Source organism: Carassius auratus, unplaced genomic scaffold (assembly GCF_003368295.1).
Source record: "Carassius auratus strain Wakin unplaced genomic scaffold, ASM336829v1 scaf_tig00214405, whole genome shotgun sequence".
Taxonomy (NCBI): Eukaryota; Metazoa; Chordata; class Actinopteri; order Cypriniformes; family Cyprinidae; genus Carassius; species Carassius auratus.
In genome coordinates this window covers 256561-284324 of record NW_020527645.1, presented here as the reverse complement: position 1 = coordinate 284324, position 27764 = coordinate 256561, and the positions used below count along the sequence as shown (strand labels likewise).

General features: G+C 40.6%; 2 protein-coding genes and 1 long non-coding RNA gene across 5 annotated transcripts in view; all 3 read left to right on the top strand.

Moving 5' to 3' along the window:
• plxdc1 (plexin domain containing 1) overlaps window positions 1-27764 on the top strand; it is a 293884-nt gene that overhangs the window by 131039 nt on the left and 135081 nt on the right. The gene's annotated exons all lie outside the window — the stretch shown is intronic.
• LOC113091954 (putative SCAN domain-containing protein SCAND2P) lies at window positions 2527-7102 on the top strand. The gene is made up of 2 exons (XM_026257642.1): window positions 2527-3733; window positions 7045-7102. The coding sequence occupies exons 1-2, from the start codon at window positions 2612-2614 to the stop codon at window positions 7045-7047; spliced, it is 1125 nt and encodes a 374-aa protein (XP_026113427.1). The 5' UTR covers window positions 2527-2611; the 3' UTR covers window positions 7048-7102.
• LOC113091956 (uncharacterized) lies at window positions 8803-10098 on the top strand. Its single transcript, XR_003287484.1, has 3 exons — window positions 8803-9162; window positions 9234-9302; window positions 9585-10098. It is a non-coding gene; the product is annotated as an uncharacterized LOC113091956 (long non-coding RNA).

Below are 27764 nucleotides of genomic sequence, written 5' to 3'. Positions count from 1 at the left end.
TCTCGCGGTACATCTTTGCAGCATGATGGTGCCGCCGTGCAAGGCGAGAGTGTTCACAAAGCACAAACAAGCAATCATTTCGACCCTTTGCTCAACGGGGATGCGGGTGCTGATCGCGCATGCTCTAATGCGCGGCCGGCAGACAGTACATGTGCAGTCTGTGTGGAGAATGTGCGCTCTGCGCAGTGCCATGCAATGAATAAGGGGAACCATACTATGAACTCTGTAACATAGATACCTGATTGGCAAGATAGCTGGTCAACTGATCAAAAAATAGGCACATGTATTTTACTATGGCACAGTAATATAGTAATAATGTACTACTTTTCTCATTTTTTTTTCCTGATCATTTGTATTGAATCAAATACAAAAAATAATTAAATAAATAAATAAACTTGCTAATAAGTTCAAACATCCATTCAATATCTATTATGTCCTGAATATTACTGATGAACTGATCAAAAAGTAGGCTACTGTTCACATGTGATTTACTACTATATAGTGTAGTAATACAGTAATAATTTAGTACTTTCTCCTGTTTTATTGTTGGGTTACTCTTTTCTGATAATTTGGAATGAGGATAAAAGACACACACACACACACACACACACACACACACAAACATGCAAATATGTTCAAACACCAATTCAATATATAATATTTCCTGAATATTATGAAATTCGAGATAGCAGCCCCTGGTGACGTCGTAATATGCAAATTAGATTAGTATATTTACACCCCACATAAACTTTTGATCATGCCAAACATTTTTCTAATTGACAGTAGATCTCTATGTTTTAGCCCTTTCAAGCCACAAGCTTTTGAAATCTTTATGTCAAAATATAACATTTCTTTTCCAAAAAACCTTGGCGCCTTAAGGGTTAACATGGTTTAAATCGTACATATATGACCACCATCAATTCGTAGCAGTGAATGAAGTGGTATCATATCGATCATAAATGCAGTATGGAGTACCTCAAGCCTCAGTACTAGGGCCTCTACTCTTCACGCTTTATATGTTACCCTTGGGAGATATCATCAGGAAACATGGTGTTAGCTTTCACTGTTATGCTGATGATACTCAGCTCTATATTTCTTCGCGAGCCGGTGAAACACACCAATTTGAAAGACTAATGGAATGCATATTTGATATAAAAAACTGGATGACGAGTAACTTTTTAGTGCTAAATTCTAAAAAAAACAGAGGTGTTAATTATAGGACCTAAAAATTCTGCATGTATTAACATAGAACACTGTCTAAGTCTTGATGGCTGCTCTGTTAATTCTTCGTCATCAGTTAGGAACTTAGGTGTGCTACTTGATAGCAATCTTTTCTTAGAAAACCACTTTTCTAGCATTTTTAGAACTGCCCTTTTCCATCTCAAGAATATATCTAAATAATGGCATATGCTCTCAATGTTGAATGCAGAAATGTTAATCCATGCATTTTTGACCTCAGGGTTAGATTATTGTAATGCTTTATTGGGTAGTTGTTCTGCTTGCTTAGTAAACAAACTACAGCTAGTCCAAAATGCAGCAGCAAGAGTTTTTACTAGAACCAGGAAGTATGACCATATTAGCCTGGTCCTGTCAACACTGCACTGGCACTGGTTTACAGTTAAAATCAAAATTATTCAACCCCCTTGACTTGCAAGACAATTTGCTGTGGAGGATAACATTTTATGAAATCAATTTAACAAAGGCATCAGTAAAGTATTAGAGAAAGTTTGTTAATACACTTTTGAGTGATTCTGAGAATGGAACATTGATGAATCATGATAAAATTCGAATTGGCTCTAAACATTCATGTTCAAAATTATTCAACCCCCTTTGTGCAGAATCTTTTATTCTTTAAAATCACCAATAAACGCTGTCTATAAATGTTTAGAAGCTTCTGTCACCTCTCTACTACAGTTTTGGCCCATTCCACACCTGAAAAAGCTTTCAGATCACTGATAATCTTTGGTTTTCACATTGCCACTGCTTTCTTCAAATTCAACCAGATATTTGAAATGAGAATTAAGCCTGGAGACTGAACAGGTCACTCAAGTACATTCTATGACTGATCCCTGAACCAAGCAGTAGTATATTTGGATGTGTACTTTGGTATGACTGGCCTGCAGGAAAGTACATTGATCATCAGCTTCAGTTTTTTGCACCAAAGGCATCACAATTCTTGTAAAAATGGCTGTGGCGAGGGGGGCGTGGTTTAGCGGAATCCGCAACGGGAGAGAGACGGAGGGAGCAGAGCGAGGCGTAAGTAGGTCAAATGCAATTAACGAACACGTGTGTTTGATTGCAGTAATTGGCGTGGAGAGACCGGATATAAGCCGAGTCACCGCAGAGAGAAGGAGAGAGAGACACGCTGGGACCTCGTTCTGCACTAGGGAAGCTACAACAGTGCTTTAAAGTTATTGAAGTTATTGACCGTGTTTAAGCAATCGTTTGCTGTCTACGCCCAGAGGGCATCGTGTTTTTCTTATTTTGTATTACTGAATAAACGAGTGTCCCAGCAACAAGCCGACCCCTGCCTTCTTCCTTCCTATTGAGACTGTGTTGAACCTTGTTACAGTGGTGCCGAAACCCGGGAAGGAAGAAGAGCATCGCCGCCATGCAATCTCCGTCAGGTACGCCATTTGCGGACATCATCCAGTCGCTCGCCGGTCTTCATCAGGAACAACATCAACACATGCTGGCGATCAAGGAGGAGCAGGACAAACGCTTCGAGGCGCTCCTCCGGGCCCAGCATGAAGACCGCGAGCTATTCCGGAGCTGGGTAGACCGGGAGGCCCGGGCCACCCCTTCGTTTAAAGACCAGACATCTCCTCTGCCGCTCAACAAGATGGGGCCTCAGGATGACCCGGAGGCCTTCCTGGACCTGTTTGAAAAATCGGCAGAGGCTCGAGGGTGGCCCCCTGCGGACTGGCCCCTGCGGCTCATTCCCCTGCTGTCCGGGGAAGCGCAGGTGGCCGCTCACCAACTGCCAGTCCAAAACCTCCTGGCCTACCAGGACCTCAAGCGTGCCATCCTCCAGCGGGTCGGTCGGACTCCGGAGCAACATCGCCAGAGGTTCAGGACTCTAACCCTGGAAGAGTCTGGCCGGCCCTTCGTGATGGCACAGCAGCTCCGGGATTCCTGCCGCAAGTGGTTGATGGCCGACAGTAGCGACGTCGAGGACGTGATCGATCGTGTGGTACTGGAGCAGTTCGTGGCCAAGCTGCCAAGGAAGACAGCGCAGTGGGTCCAGTGCCACCGCCCGACGTCGCTGAACCAGGCCATCCAGCTGGCGGAAGACCAAATGGTGGCGTGTCCAGGGGTCGGCGACCCCTTACCATCTGCTTCTCTCTCTTCTTCTCTCTCCTCCCCTCCCCTCTCTCTCCCTAAATCTGTCCCTCTCCCCAGGTCCCGTGGGGGGCTTCCGTCGAAGCTAGCCCCGAGGTGGAGGACGAATTACGGGGCTGAGTCACCAGCAGGTCCCAGGGCTCCTCCCAGGGGTGGGACCTCGCCCATGGGATCCGTTCCCCAGGCCCCGGCCTCTCCGCTCTCTCCTCGCCAATCGCTTGACCTACTTCCTGCCGCCAGGGTGGCGGTAAAGTCTGGGCCGGCCTGTTGGCGTTGCGGGGACCCAGGGCATTTTATCGATAGGTGTCCGGTGATGGAAGTGGGGACGTTGATCCGGGTCCCCGACGCGCCAAAGGCTGCCCTCGATCAGGCTGGCTTATACCAAATACCAGTGAGTATCAGGGGGGGTACATATCAGGCTTTGGTGGATTCGGGATGTAACCAATCCTCCATCCATCAAAGCCTGATTCATCCGAAGGCATTGGATAATAGCCGCATGGTTAGGGTTCGGTGTGTACACGGGGAAGTGGTGAATTACCCTATTTTGCCCGTGGATATTAAATTTAGGGGAGAAAAACATAGAGTAGAGGTGGCCGTTAACCCGCACCTCAGGCATCCGATAATTTTGGGTACGAATTGGCCCGCGTTTAATGAATTATTGGGGTATTTATGTTCGGATGGCTCTTGGGGGAAACAAGGGAGGGATGGAGTAGCGGTTGCGCAGGTGGGAGAGGCTGAACCGGAACCACCGGAACCTGTTGCAGGGGAACCGAGTGCTCCCGAGCGGAACATCCTCCCGGAGCGCGATGATTTTCCCCTGGAACAGTCCCGCGATGAGACGCTAAAAAATGCTTTTGACCAGGTTCGCTCGATCGACGGACAGCTTCTCCTCCCTGACCAACCGCTCTCTTATCCTTACTTTTCAATTTTAAAAGATAGGTTGTATCGGGTGACCCAAGACGCCCAGACAAAGCAAGATACAACCCAGTTGTTGATACCTAAAAGCCGCCGGGAAATGCTTTTCCAGGCGGCTCATTGTAATCCAATGGCCGGGCATTTAGGGCAAGCGGCTACACTAAACCGTCTCATGGCCCGCTTCTTCTGGCCGGGCATTCACGAGAATGTGCGCAGATGGTGCGCGGCTTGTCGTGAATGTCAGCTGGTGAATCCACCGGCCACCCCAAAAGCACCATTGTGCCCCCTTCCATTAATGCAGGTCCCCTTCGAACGAATTGGCATGGACCTCATCGGGCCATTAGAGCGGTCAGCACGAGGACACCGCTTTGCATTAGTTCTGGTGGACTATGCAACGTGATATCCTGAGGCAGTGCCTCTCCGCTCTATTTCCGCGAAGAGTGTGGCGAGTGCACTGTTTCAATTAATCTCCCGGGTGGGGATCCCAAAGGAGATCCTCACCGATCAAGGCACGGCGTTTATGTCACGTACTATTCGCGAGCTTTATGAATTATTGGGCATTAGATCGATTCGAACAAGCGTCTATCACCCACAAACAGACGGGCTGGTCGAGCGATTTAATCGCACATTAAAATCCATGATTCGTAAGTTCGTTCAGGAAGACGCCAAAAATTGGGATAGGTGGCTAGAACCCCTCTTGTTCGCTGTACGGGAGGTCCCGCAAGCCTCCACGGGGTTTTCCCCCTTCGAGCTTCTTTATGGGCGCCAGCCCCGCGGGGTCCTTGACGTCCTTAAAGAAACTTGGGAGGACGGACCTTCTGCTAGTAAAAACGAAATTCAATATGTCATGGACCTGAGAACAAAACTCCACACGTTGGGGCGGCTATCCATGGAGAATTTGTTGCAGGCTCAAGACAAACAGAGTCGGTTGTACAACAGGGGGGCTAGGCTACGTCAATTTGCACCGGGGGATAAAGTGCTTGTATTACTCCCTACCTCTAGTTCAAAGTTACTCGCGAAGTGGCAAGGACCCTTTGAGGTCACACGGCGGGTTGGGGATCTTAACTATGAGGTAGCTCGAACGGATAGGGGCGGGGCACATCAAATATACCACCTCAACCTATTAAAAAAATGGTCTGAGGCGGAATCAGTGTTGCTGGCGACGGTAGTGAGTGGGGAGGAGGATCTCGGTCCAGAAGCGAGTTCAAAATCCCAATCTCTCGCTCTGGCCCCTGGAGGAGACCACCTCTCACCATCGCAGCTCACTGATATCAAGTCCATTCAAGCAGCCTTTGCTGATGTGTTCTCGCCCCTGCCTGGTCGAACGAATCTCATTCAGCACCATGTTGAGACCGAGCCGGGCGTGGTAGTTCGCAGCCGGCCGTATAGATTACCTGAACATAAAAAAAAGGTGGTTCAGGGGGAGTTAGAGGCAATGCTAGAGATGGGAGTAATAGAAGAATCCAACAGTGACTGGGCGAGCCCGATCGTCTTAGTACCTAAAACAGACGGCTCCGTGCGGTTCTGTGTGGATTATAGAAAGGTGAATGCTGTGTCAAAATTTGACGCATATCCAATGCCCCGGGTGGACGAATTGCTTGATCGGCTAGGCTCGGCTCGCTTTTACTCGACGCTGGATTTAACTAAAGGTTATTGGCAGATCCCCTTGTCTCCCATGACCAAAGAAAAAACAGCTTTCACCACGCCGTTCGGGTTACACCAATTTGTCACTCTTCCGTTCGGGCTATTCGGGGCTCCAGCCACGTTTCAGCGTCTCATGGACAAAATTCTCCGTCCGCATGCTGCATATGCCGCCGCCTACCTGGATGACATCATCATCTACAGTGGGGATTGGCAGCGACATATGCAGCATTTGCGAGCGGTCCTGAAGACGCTGAGGAGGGCTGGGCTCACGGCTAATCCGAGGAAGTGTGCAATTGGGCGGGTGGAAGTAAGATATCTGGGTTTCCACTTGGGTCATGGACAGGTGCGTCCCCAAATTGATAAGACGGCAGCAGTTGCAACTTGTCCAAGGCCTAAGACCAAAAAGGAGGTTAGACAGTTCCTGGGGCTGGCAGGGTATTATAGAAGGTTTGTACCTAATTTTTCGGATACTGCTAGCCCGCTGACTGATTTAACTAAAAAGGAGGCACCAGATACGGTCCAGTGGACGGAGCAGTGCCAGCAGGCTTTCACCCAGTTAAAAGCTGCCCTGTGTGGCGGACCGCTCCTGAATGCACCTAACTTTTCTCTCCCCTTTATCTTGCAGACAGACGCGTCGAACAGAGGGTTGGGCGCAGTCCTGTCCCAGGAGGTGGAGGGGGAAGAACGGCCGGTGCTGTACATCAGTCGGAAGCTCTCTAAGAGAGAGACGATGTACAGCACCATAGAAAAAGAATGTCTAGCGATCAGGTGGGCTGTTCTTACCCTCCGTTATTACCTCCTGGGGCGGGAGTTCACCCTCTGTTCGGACCACGCTCCTCTGCAGTGGCTCCACCGCATGAAAGATACCAACGCGCGGATCACCCGGTGGTATCTAGCTTTACAACCATTTAAATTTCAGGTGATCCACAGGCCGGGTGTACAGATGGCTGTGGCTGACTTCCTCTCCAGGAGGGGGGGGGGGAGGCTGCAGGCCGGACGGCTCCCCGGCCTGAGTCGGGCGGTGGGGGTATGTGGCGAGGGGGGCGTGGTTTAGCGGAATCCGCAACGGGAGAGAGACGGAGGGAGCAGAGCGAGGCGTAAGTAGGTCAAATGCAATTAACGAACACGTGTGTTTGATTGCAGTAATTGGCGTGGAGAGACCGGATATAAGCCGAGTCACCGCAGAGAGAAGGAGAGAGAGACACGCTGGGACCTCGTTCTGCACTAGGGAAGCTACAACAGTGCTTTAAAGTTATTGAAGTTATTGACCGTGTTTAAGCAATCGTTTGCTGTCTACGCCCAGAGGGCATCGTGTTTTTCTTATTTTGTATTACTGAATAAACGAGTGTCCCAGCAACAAGCCGACCCCTGCCTTCTTCCTTCCTATTGAGACTGTGTTGAACCTTGTTACAATGGCCTGACACTTTTAAGAATCCATGATGTCCTTCATGCAATCATGATTTCCACTTCCTTCTACAGTAAAGAAACCCCATAACAGGACTGATCCACCTCCAAGTTTGAGGATGGAGATGGTGTTCTTCTGCTTATGAGCTTTGCCTTTTTTTTTTTTTTTTGCAGCAGACATACCGCTGATCCATGGGTCCAAAAAGTTCCAGTTTGGTCACATCACTCCATATAACATTCCTCCAGAGCTCCACAAGTCTACACAAATGAATTTTATCAAGTTCAAGTTGTACTTTGTTCTTCTTGATCAAGAGTGGTATTCTACAAGATGTCTCAACATAAAGGCAATACTTGTCTAGTGATCTTCTTACACACTGCATTGAAATGGTTTTCCTCCTTTCATCGGGTCATCTTGCAAGTCTTTGGCTTAACATTGCATTATCCTGGATCTTCAGAAAAGCTTGTATTTGTAAAGTACTGCAGTCTCTAGGGGGTTGAGTAATTTTGATTGCAACTGTAGCACCTCAGTATTTCAATGAGCTCCTTTTACATTATAATCCTCCACGTCTAATATGCTTTTACCATATCCAGATCCGTTAAAGGATTTTAGGCTACAAGGTTTTTTTTTCTCCATTCTGTCATCGATGGAGTTTCGGTTCCTTGCCGCTGTCTCCTCTGGCTTGCTTAGTTGGGGTCACTTCATCTACAGCGATATCATTGACTTGATTGCAAATAACTGCACAGACACTATTTAAACTGAACAGAGATGACATCACTGAATTCAATGATGAGCTGCCTTTAACTGTAATTTTGCATTATTGACTCACTGTTTTCCTAATGCATGTTGTTCAGTTGCTTTGACGCAATGCATTTTGTTTAAAGCGCTACATAAATAAAGGTGACTTGACTTGATCTGAATCTGGGGCTCTAGTTGTCCTGGTCTCCACTCTTTTTCATGGCTGTAGAGGTCCTTTCTAGGTGTTGATCCACTATCTGGGGTGTATACGTACTGGATCCGGGTAACTGCAGTGAGCCTCTGATCTGGATACAGACTGGATCTGGTGGCTACGGTGACCTCGGAATAAGAGAGAAATCGACTAATATTAGCATGTTGGGAAATGTTGACACTTGTTGATGCTTTATTTTTTGTTAATTTAGCCACTGTTTGAAAAAAATACCTGGGGTTATGTTTGTTTTCTTCTAAAAGAGACGAAACGTAATCAGATCTAGCAGTTTTTAATGCTTTTCTGTAGGATAGGTTACTTTACCGCCAAGCAATCCGAAATACATCTAGTCTTGTTTTCCTCCAGCTGCGCTCGATTTTCCAGGCTGCTATCTTTAGGTTGCGAGTGTGCTCATTATACCATTGTGTCAGAATGTTTTCCTTAACCTTCCTTAAACGTAAAAGAGTAACTGTATTTAAGATTCTAGAAAAGAGAGAGTCCAAAGTTTCTGTTACATCATCAAGTTGTTCTAAGGTTTTGGATATGCTAAGGAATTAGGATACCGATTCAGGAAGATTTTTGTGGTATAAGTGATGGTTCTACCATACTTGTAACAAAAAGTAGGTTTTACAGTTTTAGCAATGTGAAGTATGCACAAAACTAAATAATGATATGAGATATCGTCGCTTGGCTGTGCGGCAGAGAGGAGGACACTAGGACCTGGGGAAGAATTGGGTGAGGCATGACTGGTAGGGGTGCTAGAACTAATTGTCACACAAACAAGACCAGGTGAAACAACTTATTTATGGTAAGCCAAACGATCGGAAGATGAGAAGGGGAACGGGAAGCTGGGCTCTTTGTTTGTTCAGGGGGGCGAGCTGATTCAGTGCATAACGCAAACTGCTAAAACAAGGTAGTAACTGCTTTTATGGTTTTGGTTAGTATTTTTTTAAGTATAATGCTATGATCCTTGTTTGTTTGCAGCATTTTGATTCATCATGAGCGGGGCTGATTACTAATGTATTATTGGAAGGCACAAGCTACTAAAACAAGGTATTAATATTTATTTAATTGTTTCTGTTTTAGAAATGTAACAACCTGTGCTTTTTCATTGTAGGACTGGCACCGATTGTTATCTGTTTAATTTAGAGTTGGTTTCTTACTACTTATTTTATATGAGGTTTTAATGAGTTCTTGAACTCAACTGAAAGTGTGTTTTAAGTGTGGCAAATGAATGACGAGTGAGTCTCTCTTTGTTAACCTTTGCGGGGAGTAATGACCTAGCATAGTGCTCATGAGAATGAGGAATTGCTGAGTTGGTTGTGTTTTTCCCAGGCGGTTGCACTCGAGGGACAGTGGGCGCACGTGTGGTGTTTACTTTTATTGGATGCAGTGGTTTGGTGTGAGGGTGTCACATATAGGTAAATGCTGTGGTGATGTAGTGGTTTGTTTTGGAGTATTAAGTCTTCACTCCACTTGTACCTCCATGTACTGCCTGGGTTGGTTTATTTTGTCTTTTCGATTATGTGTTTTATGCCTATAAGGGACTTGTGAAATAAAACTGCTCCGTAAAAGCGTCTATACCTGAAGTCCACACTGCTGGTTTATTCTATATACATGGTTTACCTGTAAGCTCATCCACTGGGCAAGGTTACAGCTGCATAAGTTGAACACCATCTACATCAATTCCATGTGACAGTACTAAATCTAGAGTATGTTTTCGACAATGAATAGGTCCTGAGACGTGTTGTCTAACCCCAATAGAGTTGAGAATGTTTATTAATGCTGATCTTAATGCATCCTTTTCATTATTAACATAGATAATAAAATCACCAACAATAAAACTTTATCTGCAGCCAGCACTAACTCTGATGTAAAATCAGCAAACTCTTTAATAAAGTCTGTATGGTGCCCTGCTGGCCTGTATACAGTAGCCAGTTCAAACATCACAAGGGATTTATCATTAACATTTGTTTCTCTGAATAATGTTATATGAAGCACCATTACTTCAAACAAGTTATACTTGAAGCCTGCCCTCTGAGAAATACAGAAATCATTGTTAGAATTTGAAGCAACACCTCTTCCTTTAACCTTTGGACATAGCTCATGTTTATAACAGTAATCATGGGGGTAGACTCATTTAAAATAATGTAATCATCAGGTTTTAGCCAGGTTTATGACAAACAGAGCACATCTAGATGATGATGATCAGGGATCATATTATAAAAAAAGCAAGAGCATAGTAAGGGACCTGATATTCAATAAGCCAAGCTTGATCATTTGTTTATCCGTATTGCATCTGTTTTTTTTTTTTTTTTTTTATTTGTTGAAACTCAATTAAATTGTTACTTTTAGTTTGGATGTATTTTATAGTTCGGGGAACAGACACCGCCTCTATAGTGTGCTATCTAGGTGAAAGAGTCTCTATGTGCTGAGAATTAACTGACTTCTGTGACGTGAGGTGGCTAGCAGGTGGTCGGTTTAGCCAGTCTCTCTGTTTCCTGACCTGGGCCATAGTTAGTCATGTACAAACTCTAAGACTATGTGCCATATTTCTAGAAAGAAGAGCGGCACATGAGGGATGAAGACCATCTCTTTTCAGCAGGATAGATCTGCCCCAAAATCTTGTCCAATTGTCTATGAAACCCATGTTATTCTGTGGGCACCACTTAGACATCCAGCCATTGAGTGATGACAATCTGCTATGCATCTCATCCCCGCGGTAAGTAGGGAGGGAACCAGAAAATATTAGTGTCTGACATCATGCTTGCAAGTTCGCACACCTCTTTAATGTTATTTTTAGTGATCTCCAACTGGCAAAGTCGAACATCATTAACACTGGCGTGAATGACAATCTTACGGTATTTACGTTTAGTTTAAGCCAGCAATTTTAAATTTGCCAAGATGTCGGGTGCTCTGGCATCGTACTATGGTGGCTGGTGTCTCTATATTCATGTTCCATACAATAGAATCGCCAATAACTAGAGCACTTTCTCCAGGTGGAGAAAAGAAAACCGCGATCGGCACGAATGGAAATGCTAATGACAAGCTAACGAATGCCAACGCGATGCAGGTGCATTAAAATAAAAGTGAACGATCAAATTAATCAGATTAGATTGATAATATAAGAAATATGGTGGGAATTAAGTTATATTTGATCACATCCAACAACAGAAAGTGATAGGAAGATAAAGATTCTACAGAAAAACAAAGCTACACTAAGCTACGATCACAAAACAACAGCAAGGCGAAGTCCACAGGTCGCGCTCAAGTGTCAAGAGATGTGCTCATGGAGACGTGTGGTGCGGAGCCGTGCATGAGTATAACTGAGCAATACAGGCTGCGTGTGTGCGGCAAGTTTAAATCTCTCCTCCGTGAGAAGCGTCAGAAAGGAGAGAGTATGAGAATTATTCAAAGACACAGGCTGTGTGTGCACTCTTCTGAATTGGGAATAGTGAACATGCATTATAAACTTTCAAATTAGAATCTGTTAGGGAGATAAAATGTGCAAGATAACATTCATGTACTAATAAAAAACATCCAAGAATACATCTTTTCTCCTCCAGTACTGAAAGCAGAACCAATAAGGGAGCTCTTGATATCGTGACACAGCAAATTAACATTACCTTTTTTGTTTCGTGTCTGCCATTTTGAAACTGAAGTAATCTCATATTACATACATTTTTCTTTAGTATTAATTTGCCTAACTATAGATCTGAATCACACATGCTCTCTCCCGCTTTCTGTCTGGGAGAATGGAGGTTTGCTTGTTCTATTGATTAATAAGGCTGCCACTCAAGGCAATCAGTCATATTCTCTGGAACAGAGTAATATCCGTCCACATTGCAGGCTTTGCAATTAGTAAACCGCAATGTCTGAAATTGCAATTCTCATTCGATTTTGATTAATCGCACAGCCCTATTAAACATCAACATTCACAAACCGCTGTCCACTGTTATTTTTTACAGAAAAGAATGCAACATGCTCATACTCATGACTTCATAAGTGGGAAACAGGAAGTTTCCAATAGCATGTGAAGACCGCAGAGAAGCACTTTCAGCACGGTGGTGTGCATTTTTTTGTTAACTTTGTGGTTTATTTTATATTTTTTTTATATTTTTGAGTCATTTGACCCTCTCACAATATATTGCTTAACAGATCTATCACTCTTGCTGCTCAGAAATGTTCCTGCAATCATGCAGCACATAAACCGGCGTGTTTAGATATGGAAGTATTCCTGAGCCCATGTTGTGATTTCCATCACAGTAGCATTCCTGTATGACATGCAGTGCCATCTAAGGGCCCGAAAATCACGGGCATCCACTATGGTTTTCCGGCCTTGACCCTTACTGAATCTTTGGATGATATTATGCACTGTATATGATGAAAACTTCAAACTCTTTGCAATTTTTCTCTGAGAAACTCCTTTCTGATATCGCTCTAGTATTTTTCGCCCCAGCATTGGCAGAATTGATGATCCTCTGCCCATCTTGTCTGATATCAGGCTTTACCACTTATGGGTCCTAATGCTCTACCAGACACCCCTAAGAAAACAAAAAACTGTTCAAATATACACCCAAAATATAATCTAATACTGAACAAATTATAACCCCAACCTATATCTCCATCTGAAATCCCAGATAGCTTTACAGTGATTCAGCTCAAGTATTAGTGTCTGAGACACTATTAGCACAGACACTGTAGTGTGCACAGTAAATTTAAGTAATATTAATTAAATAGTGCTCATAAATGGCAGCTGAGATCGTATTCTCAAGGGAAACAAGAATAGGCTCGGATCCGGAAACAGCAGTCCTTACGTCACGAGATAAAAAGAGTCAAACTGATGTCATCAGAGCCAGAACCCCGTTCCAGAGCAGGAGTAAATTTTCAGTTTTTGATTCAAGATTACAAGGGCAAGATTATTTATTTTTTCTCAGTGTATGGACTTGCATGTTTACAGTTTTTTTCAGTCGCTAACAAGCATTTGTCCAAGCAGTTGTCACATTTTCAAAACTCTAAACACAATTGACACAGCATTGGTCTATTGTGGCCATACCATTCACACATTTCATGTCGTTTTCACACAATATGGAGTCATTGAACACATTTCCACAATGCTTACATTTTCTGAACAGACAAGCCACACCTCTTCACGAAATTATGGATCGTTTTTGTAGTATTTACAAATGTTAACACACAACATCCCACAATAGCAAAAACTATGTTCCAAACCTTAGATACAGTATAAAAACCTCTGCTTCTGCAATGATATCAGTTCAAAAACAATATATCTTAGCTGATTTATGTTGTGTAAATTGGGCCAACCACAGCTGATTCCAATCTGGCTTACACTCAATGGCAGGGGCCTTTTTTTATATTACATTGACACTTATGCAATAAAAGGAGGACTTTGAAGAGTGATGTTTTTGGAAACAGAAACAGAAAAAGACAAACACTGTAATGTATGGACGAGGAAGAGTAAGAGCAAGGGGCCCAGGGAGAAGAGCAGGAGCAGTGAGTGGAGCAGGAGCAGTGAGAGATGCAGGGAGAGGAGCAGGAGCAGTGAGAGATGCAGGGAGAGGAGCAGGAGCAGTGAGAGATGCAGTGAGAGGAGCAGGAGCAGTGAGAGATGCAGTGAGAGGAGCAGGAGCAGTGAGAGATGCAGTGAGAGGAGCATGAGCAGTGAGAGGAGCAGGAGCAGCAGTGAGAGGAGCAGGAGCATTGAGAGATGCAGTGAGAGGAGCATGAGCAGTGAGAGGAGCAGGAGCAGTGAGAGATGCAGTGAGAGGAGCAGTGCGAGGAGCAGGAGCAGTGAGTGGAGCAGGAGCAGTGAGAGATGCAGTGAGTGGAGCAGGAGCAGTGAGAGATGCAGTGAGAGGAGCATGAGCAGTGAGAGGAGCATGAGCAGTGAGAGGAGCAGGAGCAGTGAGAGGAGCAGGAGCAGTGAGAGATGCAGTGAGTGGAGCAGGAGCAGTGAGAGGAGCAGGAGCAGTGAGTGGAGCAGGAGCAGTGAGAGGAGCAGTGAGAGATTGTTTTTATTTTACCCCCCCTCCCCCCATTTTTTATCAGGGCTTTTTGCTGTTGTTGTGTGTTTGTTCAGAATGCTCTTATGTGTTTCATGGATATTTTGTTCACTGTAAGCAATACTGTCAAACCTTTTCTGTTCTATCATACCGTGTTTCTACTGTACCTCCTGCAGTAAACAGTAAAGGAAAAAATAGCTTTTTACTGGAATGCTTTTGAATGTGAACATTACTGTACATTTGGACATACAGTTCCTAACCAAGAAATTTAGTGTAAAACAGTGAATTGCATGTTTTGCACGCAAATACCTGTAAAACTGAGACTGAAAAGTCTATGCAGTTTTTGTAATGTCAACAATAGCCAGTATTTTGAAACCTAGTGTACTTTGATTGACTGCATGTACCTTTTGAGGTGAAAACAAGTGTTTTTCTTTGACAGAATAATTTAATTTTGAGTCAGATTTCCAGTGTTTTGGTAAAGTTGGTGTGTGCAGAAAAAGATGTGTTCTATTTTGAAATGAAGATTTAGTATATATTTAACAAAATGTGTTTTTGAGAAGAAAATTATCCATTTGGCCATTTGTGTTTTGTAGGTGTGAGTCTGTGTTAAGAGTTTAGAAAAAGTATCTGAAGTATGGTTAAGCGCTTGTTAGCGATTGAAAAAAACTGTAATTGTTACTAACAAGACTAGTAATGTGCACTAAAAAAGTAAATAGGGCCTTTTTTATTTCATTTGGCTTGCTTAGTTGGGGACACTTAATTTAGGTAAGGCAAGGCACGGCAAGGCGCTTTTATTTAAGAGCACATTTCAAACAGCCAGTGCTGACCAAAGTGCTGTACAATCAGTTCAGACAATATAAGATATATAAATATGTCAGCAGACACAATTACATCATATCACACATGGGTAATCATGGTTGTGTCCAGTAAGCGACGATTGCAGCGATCCAACGTGTCCTTGTATTGAATCAAAGATGGAGCCGGATGCGGAGCCATTTAGTCCATGTCAATTGTTTTATTCTGCAAAACTTAAACCCTTCTGACATTTTGGCCGACATGGCTACATAAAAAAAAATTGCCTCCCAAGACAACTCATTATGGAGCTGATGGACCTTCTCAGACCTGAGATTAGATTCCTAATTTGAGGAATGTTTCATTTGCATAGAACGTGTTGTCTTTCTTAATGCTGTATTGCACCTTCGCGTGAAGTGTAAAATCGATTCATGAGCAATCGATGCCAACTAATTCAGCACCCTTGGACAGCGCTCTTGCTACGTTGGATGTACATTTAAGAGGCAGCGTGCTAAGAACCTTCCTAAGGTAAACTTCGGGGAACACACTTAGGAACATAAACAACTTTGGAAAGATATATCTTTCGAGGTCTTCTTAGCACGCTAAGAGTGAGCGTTATCGGGAAACCAGGCCCTGGCCATTTTACCCCTTAAACACATACAACAATACTTTGAACTTGACATGGTATTCAACCGGCAACCAGTGAAGCGAAGCAAGAATAGATGAAATATGTTCCCTCTTTCGAGTCCCAGTAAAAAGCCTGGCGGCAGCATTTTGTACCATTTGTAGGCGGGATAAGGAAGACCCCAAGGTACAGCGAGGTACAATAATCAAGCCTGGATGAAATAAAGACTTGAATCACTGTCTCGAAATCTTTTACTGTTAAAAATGCTTTTAATTTTGCAATAGATCTCAAATGACAAAAGCTACTCCTCACCACTGAGTTAATTTGTTTATCAAATTTAAGCCCGTTATCAAAAATCACTCCCAGATTTTGGTGTAAACATGAGAATTCTCACTTAAAGGACCCAGTTGTTTTTTAATCTGTATATTAGAAGCTGGTGATCCAAAAACTACAATTTCGGTTTTAAAGTCATTCAATGTAAAAAAAAATAGCTGCCAGCCAGTCTCTTACCTCCTCCAGACAGTTCAACAAAGACGTTATGTCATGATTATCCCCATTTTTTTAAGGGAGCTACACCTGTGTATCATCCAAATAAAAGTGATATGGAATATTGTGTTTTCGAATAATCGAGCCTGAAGGGAGCAAATACAGCGAAAACAACAGCGGGCCCAAAATAGACCCCTGAGGTACACCATATGTTAATGATACAGAAGAGGAAGAAAAATTCCCAATCTCCACAGAAAATGTTCTGTCAGAAAGATATGATTTAAACCAATTCAATGCGGTACCTTGAATTCCTACGCAATTACTCAACCGCCCAAGCAAGATAGCATGATCAATGGTATCAAATGCAGCGCTGAGGTCCAAAAGAAACAAAATTGCACAGTTACCTGAATCCACAACCAGCAAAAGATCATTCAACACCTTCAGCAAACTGACTCTGTACTGTAATGTTGTCTTAAACCAGACTGAAATTTGTCTGACAAATTATTCTCACTTAAAAATACCGTCAATTGATGGAAAACAGCCTTTTCCATTACTTTTGATAAAAATGGTAATTTTGAAATTGGACGATAGTTATCTAAAATATAAGGATCTGAACTGGCCTTTTTGCGGAGTGGATTCACTACTGCATGTTTCAGAATTGATGGAACAGTACATTGAGATAGGCTGCTATTTATAATGGTTAAAACAAAAGGTTCAAGAACACATAACACTTTCCTAAATAGACGTGGAGGCACCACATCCAAGGAGGAAGAGGAAAGCTTCATTTTATTGAAAAGCTCAACAAGAAAAGTAGAAGAAATAGGCTCAAACTCAGTTAAACAGGGTGAGCATGGGTCATTAACAGGTGCGTTCAAATCAGACTTGGGGATACAAGAACGAATAGTATTAATTTTATCCACAAAAAATGTAAAACATGAATCGCAAATAGTAGGTGTAGCATCAGGAAATTAGAGTGAATTTGGATTTAGTACATTATGTATTTTACTAAACAGAGTCTTTGGACAGTGAGCATGCTTTGCTATCAGGTTAGAAAAACTATTTTTCCCTAGCAGCCTTAACAGAGTGCTGGTAGCTCACCATGCAATGTTTCATAATTTCATAGGATACTTGGAGCTTATCTTTCTTCCACTTTTTTTCAGCTTTCCTCCATTCCTGTCTGGAGGCATGGGTATCCTTGTTAAGCCAAGGTCGCGAACCTAACTACGGTTTCTTAGTTTTAAATGGAGCAACTACGTCCAAAACATTACCACACAGAGTGTTAAAATAGTTAGTTAGTTGATCATCAATAGACATCTCTGAAAATGAAGACACAGTAAGGCAAGAATCACTAAAAAAATGCATCTTCGAAATGTTTAGATGTAGCAGATTTAACAGACCGGATTGGACGATCAAAAGATTTAACATTAACCTTTGAAGTATTGAGTACAGTCTTAAACAATACTGGCTTGTGATCTGATACACAGATTTCATCAATCTCTATATTACTGACAAGAAGACCTGCCGAAATCACCAAATCAAGGGTATGGCCTTGTTTATGAGTAGCTTCTGGGATGGACAAAGTGAGGTTAAACGAGTCAATAATTTGAAGAAATTCCTTGACCAAAGGATGAGAAGGACAACACACATGTATATTAAAATCACCTAAAATTAATAGTTTGTCAAAATACGGTACCATAGAAGATAAAAAATTTGAAAATTCCAGCAGAAACATCTTATTATAATAGGGAGGTCGATAAATCAGGGCACAAAGAAGGGCATCCTCTGTATTTATCTTAAGTACTTGAACTTCAAAACTGCTAAAATTATCCACTGATAATAAGCAGCACTTAAAAGTGTTCTTAAAAATTTTAGCTACCCCCCTCCCCCAACATGACCCGATGTCCTAGGAGAACTAACAAAATTACATTCATCAGGTGCCGCTTCAGCAAGAGGGGCAAGTTCATCACATTTTAACCAAGTTTCAGTTATTAACAAAATATCCATATCATGTGATGAAAAGAAGTCATTAATTAAAAATGTCTTATTTGAAATCGATCTTTCATTCAACAGAGCCATTTTTACAGTTGTTGGTTCCGTAGATTGAGTCCGTGATGCTTCTGCACTGCCGCCCAACATCTTTGAAGGAGCGCGATCAAGAGTTCTGAGGTTGCCGAAGTTTACCCCAGTCTGCGGGCCTTATTTTAAAAATGCTTGATCCGGTAACAGTCTTTATACCAAATCCAAGTGCTGTGGCCAGAGAGGTACAAGGCACGAAGGTCTTAGCTTAGATGTATTAAGATAATGAAGTAATCCATCATTTGAGACGTAGGCGAGAGAAGTAGCAGATATTCCAATGATTCAACACGATTGCGACAAGCTTTCCTTAATCGCACCATAGTGCCACCACACTTCACGCGTCTTCTCGCCAGTCTCCTTTTGTGCAAAGAACAGCCCAGGACTTCACAAATGTCAGATTGAAGCCGGGCTAAGAACCACGGATTAGAAGATCCGTGTTCTCATTCATCATAACCACCGCGAAGATAGTCTACAGCCAGAGTACGGATGTCAAAAAGAAATTGGCGATCATGTGTAATTAAAGATGTAGCCTTATGTGCTGACAGGCACATAAACAACACAGTTACGAACAGAAACAGCGGGAGACACTTTACAGTGATATCGTTGACTTGATTGCAAATGATTGCAGAGATACTATTTAAACTGAACTGAGATGATGACATCACTGAATTCAGTGATGAACTGCCTTTAACTGTTATTTTGCATTATTGACACACTAATTTAATTTTTGTAAATGTAACATTAAAGGGGGTGGGGGGGGGGTGAAATGCTATTTCATGCATACTGAGTTTTTTACACTGTTAAAAGAGTTGGATTCCCATGCTAAACATGGAAAAAGTTAAAAAAATTAAGTTGTACGTTTGAAGGAGTATTTTTGTTCCAAAAATACCTCTTCCAGTTTGTCACAAGTTTCGGAAAGTTTTTTTTCGAGTATGGGTCTGTGTGACGTTAGATGGAGCGGAATTTCCTTATATGGGTCCTAAGGGCACTTCTCCTGGAAGAGCGCGCGCGCTCCCGTATAGCAGAGCAGAGACATTCACTGATCAGAGCAAGAGACCGAAATGTCACAAAAGAAGTGTGTTTTTGGTTGCCAGGGCAAGACAACCCTGCACAGATTACCAAAAAAAAAAAAAAAAAAGCATTACGGGACCAGTGGATGGAGTTTATTTTTACAGAGCATCAACGGAGCTGTTCAAGTGTTTTTGTTTGTTCCCTGCGAAGATGCTTGTTTTACAAACAAGGCCCAGTTTGACGCCCGATTTGCATATTGTTTATTTCTTAAGGATAATGCAGTCCCAACGAAAAAGGGTCACGATCGTGTGTTGGAACCGCAGGCGGTGAGTAAAACTGCTTTAAATATCTCTGTGTTGTTAAATTAACTATCGGCGCATAAGCACATCAAGTAAACAACATGCGATGTTGTCATCAAACTGCACTTTCCACATGTACACCTTTAAAAAAAAAAAAAAAGAAAAAAAAAAAAAGACGACATAAAGTGGAACTTAGTCATTTTCCAAAACCGCTAAGCAAATATATACAGTTTCAATACATACCACATAGAGACGTCGTTGCTGCTGCTGCCCTTGTTAAATTTTAGCCTCTGGATCTGATTCTGGATAATAAATATATGGCTGAATCTGACTGTTAGCCATGGTTTGTTTTGGATGATGTTTTTTTCCTCACGGTAATGTCACAGCTTCCAAACGCTCTCAACGCAAAAGCCTACTCGCGCTCGTGATTCTTTAGCTCCGCCCACACGTCACGCCTCCAGGCGCTCGTGTTTTTCCGGGAAAAAATGGTACAGACTATCTTTCTCTTATAAATATAATAAAACTAAAGACTTTTTGGAGTTATGAAGGATGCAGTACTACTCTATAGGTACTCAAGATTAACAGGATATTGAGTGAAAACGAGCATTTCACCCCCCCCCCCCCCCCCCCATTTAATTTTCTTAATTAATGTTGTTCAGGTGCTTTGACCAATCTTTTTGTTTAAAGTGCTATATAAATAAAGGTGACTTGACTTGATTTAAGAGCCATATATCAGGGTTGCCAATTCTCACGCTCTCACTCTGCCCGTGTAAACTCAGCTTTAAAATATTGTAAGTTTTAATATAAATTTCAAACAATAAATACAGTTGTGGTGCACATAATATCACGTAATTCGTTGTAGCTTCTTCTTTAAAGACAGAGCCATTGAAAATCAGTTGCGACATTTGCTTCTTTGGTCACTGCCACTCTCAATAGTTAAAAAAAAAAAAAAAAACAGGGCTGTTAATACATTTGAACGGGTTTAAGCACGATAGATGACAGCTACATTGTACAGGTATTTGCAGCAACTTTTTCGTAAACATTACAGCATATTGCGTATTGACTATCATTTTATTCTTGAGAGTTATGGAGAGGCAACATTAATGTTTTTCTTTTATTTAACCACCAGATATCCCTTACTTAGAGTGTGACCATAGACCTGAACTATGTTTTTGGTTAAATAAATGGTCTATATTTTAGTTCAGTAATATTTATACAATATTTTTAGTAGATCATTTGGTACTAAATACTATTTGTGCAATAATAATGGTCCATTAACGACAACTTAAACTATTTTTTTCTAATATTTCTGTTACTTCTATTACAATAAGTGAAGTAGGCATATTTAAGGTTAAATTAGAGAAATTTGTTTTAAATTCCAATGCAAAGAGGCAAATTAGAGTCATGTTGTGGTAATTTTTATAATTTGAATCATTTTTATTTGTAATGCCATAGTTTACCCAATAAGTATCTGTATGGCTTTTAAATAAATATATATGTATCTATTAGTTTAGTTTCTCAAAAGAGTTTTGCAGGCTATACCTGCTTACTTATTTTAAATACTGAAGTTTATAATGGTGCTGAAAAAGACAATCTGTACAGACATTCAACAGACAATCTGTATTTCCTTTTACAGTATATACATATGTATTGACATTGAATCAAGATCTAAAGTAATTTCTACTTGTTAACTGTCACCCGTCCCCTCTGTGGGACGCCTACATTTAGTTCACTATATTACAATTAAATCTAATCTAATCTTGACAAACTATATATCGTTGGAAAGGTCTAAGACGCCCAAATATATATTTTACCAATATCTTTTGTTAAAAATGATGTAGGAAAAGTAATCGATCAATTTATGACAAGAGTGCACCCTCAAAAATCTAAAATATAACAGGAGTTTTGACCTTTGTTTAAAAAAAAGACTTCTTTGTTGCTTTTTCTCTATCCTATTTTAGAAATCATCAGAAATTATATATCGACTGAAAACTTAAAATCTCAAAATTCATCCTGTAAAACCCATTTTAAAATCAGACATTGAATTACTATGTAAATGGTACATCAATATCATGTTACAAAATATTTTCATTCATGAATTATAAAAATGTAAGTTTGGGTCGTGCACTACAAAGTCAATGTTCAAAAATGTGAGTGACAGTAAAACTTTAAAATCGGCTAAAATCACTTCTCTTCCATGTTTATTTGACCCTCTAACTCTAGCACTCTCTTTTCTAATTCTATTATAAAAAAAAAAAAAAAAAAAACTACCTACACTTGTGAAAAAGAAGTTTGCTTAATTATATTAAAAGTTGTGTACTTCCAATCTTAAAAGTATACTTTTTTAAAAGTACATTTGCAGATAATATCATATAGTTTAAATTAAAGGCCACTTAAGTGTACTTAAAGAGATTACACTTTAATCACAATAGGTCTTAACTAGGGATGCACGATAATATCGGCACAACATCGGTATCGGCCGATAAAAGCTTAAAATTACCATCATCGGTATCGGCCGATATGAATATTTCTGCCAATGAGCCAAACCGATATTCTCCAAGTGAAATAATTGACCTGTTTTTCAGGTGTGAATGTCTGTCTACATTTGTAAAATAATACATATATGGTAGAATCAGTACAGAAGAGATACATGGATTTCTCTTCAGTAAAATTAAAGTTTAAATATATCAGGCGAAAATGTTTATATATATATTGGTATCGGCATCGGCCAAAATTATTTTGAAAATATCGGCATATCGAATATCGGCCAAAATCCAATATCGTGCATCCCTAGTCTTAACATATTTAAGTTCACTTTATAAAAACACACTTTATGATAATGTCTAATTAAGTATTACTTAAACATACATTTTACATAATTATGATTTTATTGTATTTTAAATAAGTGCACTTATTTTTATATATTTATTAATATACTAAAGCACATGTATAATAATTGATTTTAATTTCAACTTAAGTGTGTTCTCCAAAATTACATTTGTTAATGTATTTTAAATGTATTACTATTTAGACTATTATATATAGCCTACTATGTGCATTAATGTAATTAATAAAAATAAACTTTAATACACTTTCTTATACAGTATACGCCAATCAAACTTTGAATTGTTGAAATTTTCATCACCAGCTCCTGCTCTATGAATTCTATAAATTACATTTTGTATATAATATTGTCTGACAGTACTGTATTTGTATGTAACAGTACCATAATTTACATCTGTGTAGAGAATACTTTCAATATCGTTATGTTGTTCTAAGTCACTTAAACACAGATTTAAGTACACTAATTGCAAGCAAAAGTTTAACGAATCTAAACCAAATTAATTTGGATTCAAATAGCCTACATTTGGTTTCTAATATAGGTTAAAATACACTGTAAAAATGACTTTTAATTAGGTGAATGAGTCTAACCAACAAATTAGAACAACTTGAACTTGAAAATGGAAAGCTTGAAATAATACGTAACCACGCAGTGTCTCTCTTGTTTTATGCTCATGCGGCAAAATATTACACCATGACGGCACACTACTTCACCAGTTTTTGAAAAATGTGCCGTGCGCCATGTTTGTGTAACCGCCTCGACGTGTAAGGAGACAAACAAGAAGAGGACAACGGAGCGTCACTTTGGATGATTACAGATGAGACATTATGTACTGCAGCCTGCAGACGATGAATCAAGTTAGTATATCTTCATATATGTTTTCTTTATCCTTAATTTATTCTTGCCATTTGAGTGGCTTTCACCATAATGAGGCAGTTCTTGCTATATGAAATCAGGAGGTTGAATTAATCGTGTAATTTATCTCTGACTGCATTCTGATATCGGAATGTGATCACGTGTGTGGACTAAAAAAATTGGCACCACTGAACACAATTCAAAGATCTGATCTTGTAATATTTAATTAACATAATCAATACTTTAACCAGTAATATTCAATATATCAGCCACCTCTAGAAATAATGCTGTTTTTTCTTTTTCTTTTTGCATTTGAAGAGCGAGATGTTCCATTAATGCTTGTGTAATGTAATATGTTTCTACTTATCTGGTGTTATTCATTTTTGCAGGATCAGTACAGTTTTGTTACTGGAGATACAATGAGGAGACACAGACCAGTACTGAAGAGGTGATGTTAGAAGTTTTTTAATGAATTGTTAACCAGTCAGCTCACCCTGATCACGCATGACAAGCTAAAAGTGCTATATTAAGTCATTATTCCTATGATTTGAACTGCTTTTAATATTTTCCATTTGCAAGTAATGTATTCCATTCTGTGCATTTACAGAGCCCCTTCTAATCAACATATATTTTACAGATAACAAACCAAAGGATGAGGACAGTAGTTTTTATGTGCCAGACATGGTACATACAGGAACATCCTTCATGAAGATGTGTGGGAGAAGCTTGCAAGGCAAGATGTTATGGTTGAATCCCTGTAAAGTAGGAGTAATGAATGTTTGTAAAAATGTCATCTATTTTTAAAGCCCAGTGTCAATGAAGATGGTGTGGTCAGTGGAATCCTGCTGTTTATAGGAAATCTGAAGGAACATCTCCCAGTATTTACCACCATGTTGTCCTAATGATTGAGGTTACGTTAATTCAGCGCTTAGGTAATGCAGATGTGGTCAAAAGTTTACACACACCTTGCTGAATATACTGCTTCATCAGGGCAGTAATTGCAATTTTTAAAAAATTTTATTCTACCTTCATAAATTATTAACATTTTGCTGATACTGCAAGGTGTGTGTAAACTTTGACTGCAACTGTGTCTATTGCTTTCTTTTTCACAAGGGGAGTATTTTCTTTTTTATGTATTAAAAGATGAGATATGTATCTATTTTTTGGTAATTGTTATGCTTTATTCCCTGTAAAGTAGGAATAATAAATGTTTGTAAAAATGTAATCTATTTTTAAAGCCCAGTGTCAATGAAGATGGTGTGGCCAGTGGAATTCTGCTGTTTATGGGAAATCTGAAGGAACGTCTCCCAGTATTTACCACCATGTTGTCCTAATGATTGAGGTTATGTTAATTCAGCTCTTAGGTAATGCAGATGTGGTCAAAAGTTTACACAAACCTTGCTGAATATACTGCTTTATCAGAGTAGTAATTGTATGTATGTATATATATATATATATATATATATATATATAATTTTACCTCTCTACCCTCTTACTGCTTAAATTATCAAAATTTGCTGATACTGCAAGGTGTATGTAAACTTTAGACTGCAACTGTGTCTATTGCTTTCACTCAACCATTTATAATGGCTGGATATGTTTTATAACAAATGTTCTTCTTTCTTTCCTCAAGGATTTTTTTTTTTTTTTTTTGGGCTTAGACTAAGCCAGGATCATAGTTCATTAAGGACATTTAAGTCATTTTCCTTGACATGCCTTAGAAAAAACATTACTGGTGTGCATCTTGAGACAAATCAAAGGCACTGGTATTTTTTAAGATCCTTCAGTGAAAGTTTCTATCAGTTGAAACCGCTCAGAATTACATTTTAGTCTTGGGCTGGTCTTAAAGGTCCCGTTTTTCGTGCTTTTTTGAAGCTTTGATTGTGTTTACAGTGTGCAATATAAAATGTGTTCATGTTTCGTGTGTAAAGAAACACAGTATTTTTCACACAATTCACCTATCTGTATACCGCATGTTTTCACTGTCATAAAAACGGGGGTGATGACTTCCTTGTTCTATAAAGTCCCTCCTTCAGAAATACGTAAGGAGTCCTGATTGTGCCAGCGGTTGTTGTGTTGTGATTCGACAGCAGCGAAGCGCAATTGGGCTAGTTTTGGAGTTGTTTTGAGAAGCAAGTGGGCAGGATTTGTTTTGAAAACCTGGCAATCCTGATCTGAACGCATGTGCTGGAGATGTACTTATAATTACAGCGTTTTTACTGACGAGATGCACATGAAAATCGCATTCGATTTTTTTGTACAGCCCTAACATCTAGTTAACAAAGCTAAACAGCGTTGCCCTTTGTGTAATAAGCAGTGTTGTGGGTAACGCGTTACTTTAGAGTACTCTAATTACTTTTTTCCTGAAATGTGTAACTTAACGCGTTAGTTTCGTGCGTAAGTAATCAGTAACTTCGTTATTTTTTAAAAAAAGTAATCCGTTATTTTAAGGAAAGGAAAATCCCGACTGCAGCCTGCTCTTTGTCAGACAGTAGTCCTAGGTCTACTGTGCCACCTGCGGATGTACAGTATCAGCGGAGCCGAAGCTCTGTGATCGTAAAGTCAATGGCTGTGATGCGTCTGTGCCCTGCGCCTGACCCTGTGTGTGTGTGTGTGTGTGGGGGGGGGGGGGGGGGGGGGTTTCGAACTCCCGGCAAGATAGCAGAGAGGACAGCGTTTGGTTTATGGAAGTACGCACATTATTTTCAATGTGTCAACGAAAAAGAAAAGAACATAACGGTAAAATGCACACTCTGCTTTGGTGAAAAGCTTCTGTCGACCGCCAAAAATTCTACCTCAAATTTAACGCTACGTTTTAATCACTACTTTGAAGAGTAAATGTAAGAGGACTGTGTTCAAGCGAATTTAGGCTTGTGACTGTGAGTGACACTTTAATAATAATTAGTTCGGCTATTAAGCGATTTGTCATTTGCCTGTGTGGCAGTGAAGGATTTAATTCGGTTTGTTATCAGTTTTGTTTGACAGGCAGCTGTTAAATTCTGTTAGATCATTGGCTGGCTGGTTGTTCATCATTTCTAAATGGATTTAAATCTGCAAGCCTGTTTAAGGTTGTGTTTACAAGTAAGCATACTTGTACTTTGATAACTGCATTATTTAAAGTTAAAGAAAAATCAGGAGTTATCTTGTGGTGCTCATAATATACAGTAGCCTAGGCTACCCGGGCTGGGTAACGTTAGGTGCGAATTTTGATTAATAATATGTTCTGTGATAATAAATAAATAAAACGCAATGTGGAATAGCCGATTGCTGACTGTCTTTCCTGTTATTGTTATCCTGCAGTGTTAATTTAGTCGGATGACTGACGTTATTCTTTGTCGGGAGTCACGACTTCTAGGTGCATTTAAAGGGGCCGGAGGCTGTGTCTGTCATGTGTGAGCCGCTGCAAACGGCTTTTAATTTTTGGTAACGCATGAGTACTCTAACGCGTTACTTTTATGAATAGGTAACGCTGTATCATAACTGATTACTTTTAATTGATGGTAACGTTGTAACCTAACTAACTACTTTCCAAAGTAACTATACCCAACACTGGTAATAAGCTACAGAAACTGTTAAAAGCAACAACTTAAATAATAAATTACACGTACCTTTTGTGGTCTATAAACAACGCCTTCTACAGACAAAGAGGGAACTCCATCTTTCAAGAATAATCTTTGTGCGAATCCGGCATTAAAGGTGCTGTAGGGAACTTTTGTAAAAAAAAAAATATTTTTTACATATTTATTAAACCTGTCTGTCAGCATTTGACCTCCTGTAGTTTGTCTCCGTGCCTCTGGAGGTCCCCTGTGTTCCCTTCTGTCTTTGTTCTTCTTTGTCTACTCTTGTTAGCGTTATCCAGGTTACCTGTGCCTTGTTTCTGTTAGAGTATTTTAGCTGAGTCTTTCCCTTGTTTGACACTTGGTTTTTGAGTTCAGGCTGCATGATACCAGCTCTGTATTTACTAGTTCTTCCAAGTCCTCCCATGCTACCTCAAGTAAGGTGTTCCTAGTTATTTGTTTGTTCACACGCTCTTGATCTGTTTTCTCCCCTTGTGGAGTTTTTATTTTCCCTTGTGGTTTTGTTTTCCCATTATCTCTCTTGTTATTAATTCCTCTGTCTGAGAAGAACTTTTGTTGGATTTTTTGGCTTGCAAAGTCCTTTTTTTTTTTAATAAACCAAAATTGCTTGGAGTACTGCCTTGAGTATTTCAATTGGGTCCAACACCTCAGCCTCTGTGGCCTAGTGGCAGATCTCTCACCCACCACACCAGAGACCCCAGTTCTAGCCCGGCCCGTGACACTGTCATTATGTCCTGACAGTAGAATATGAGACAGATAATCTGTGAAAAAAAATCAAGCTCCTCTGGCTCCTCCCAGGGACCTATTGCCATTTGCAGAAACTCCATCGCTCCTGGTAAGAAATGACCAATCAGAGCTGCAGTCCGTAACTTTGTTTGTGTTCAAAATGTAGAAAAATGTATATAATAAGCGAGTACACCATGAATCC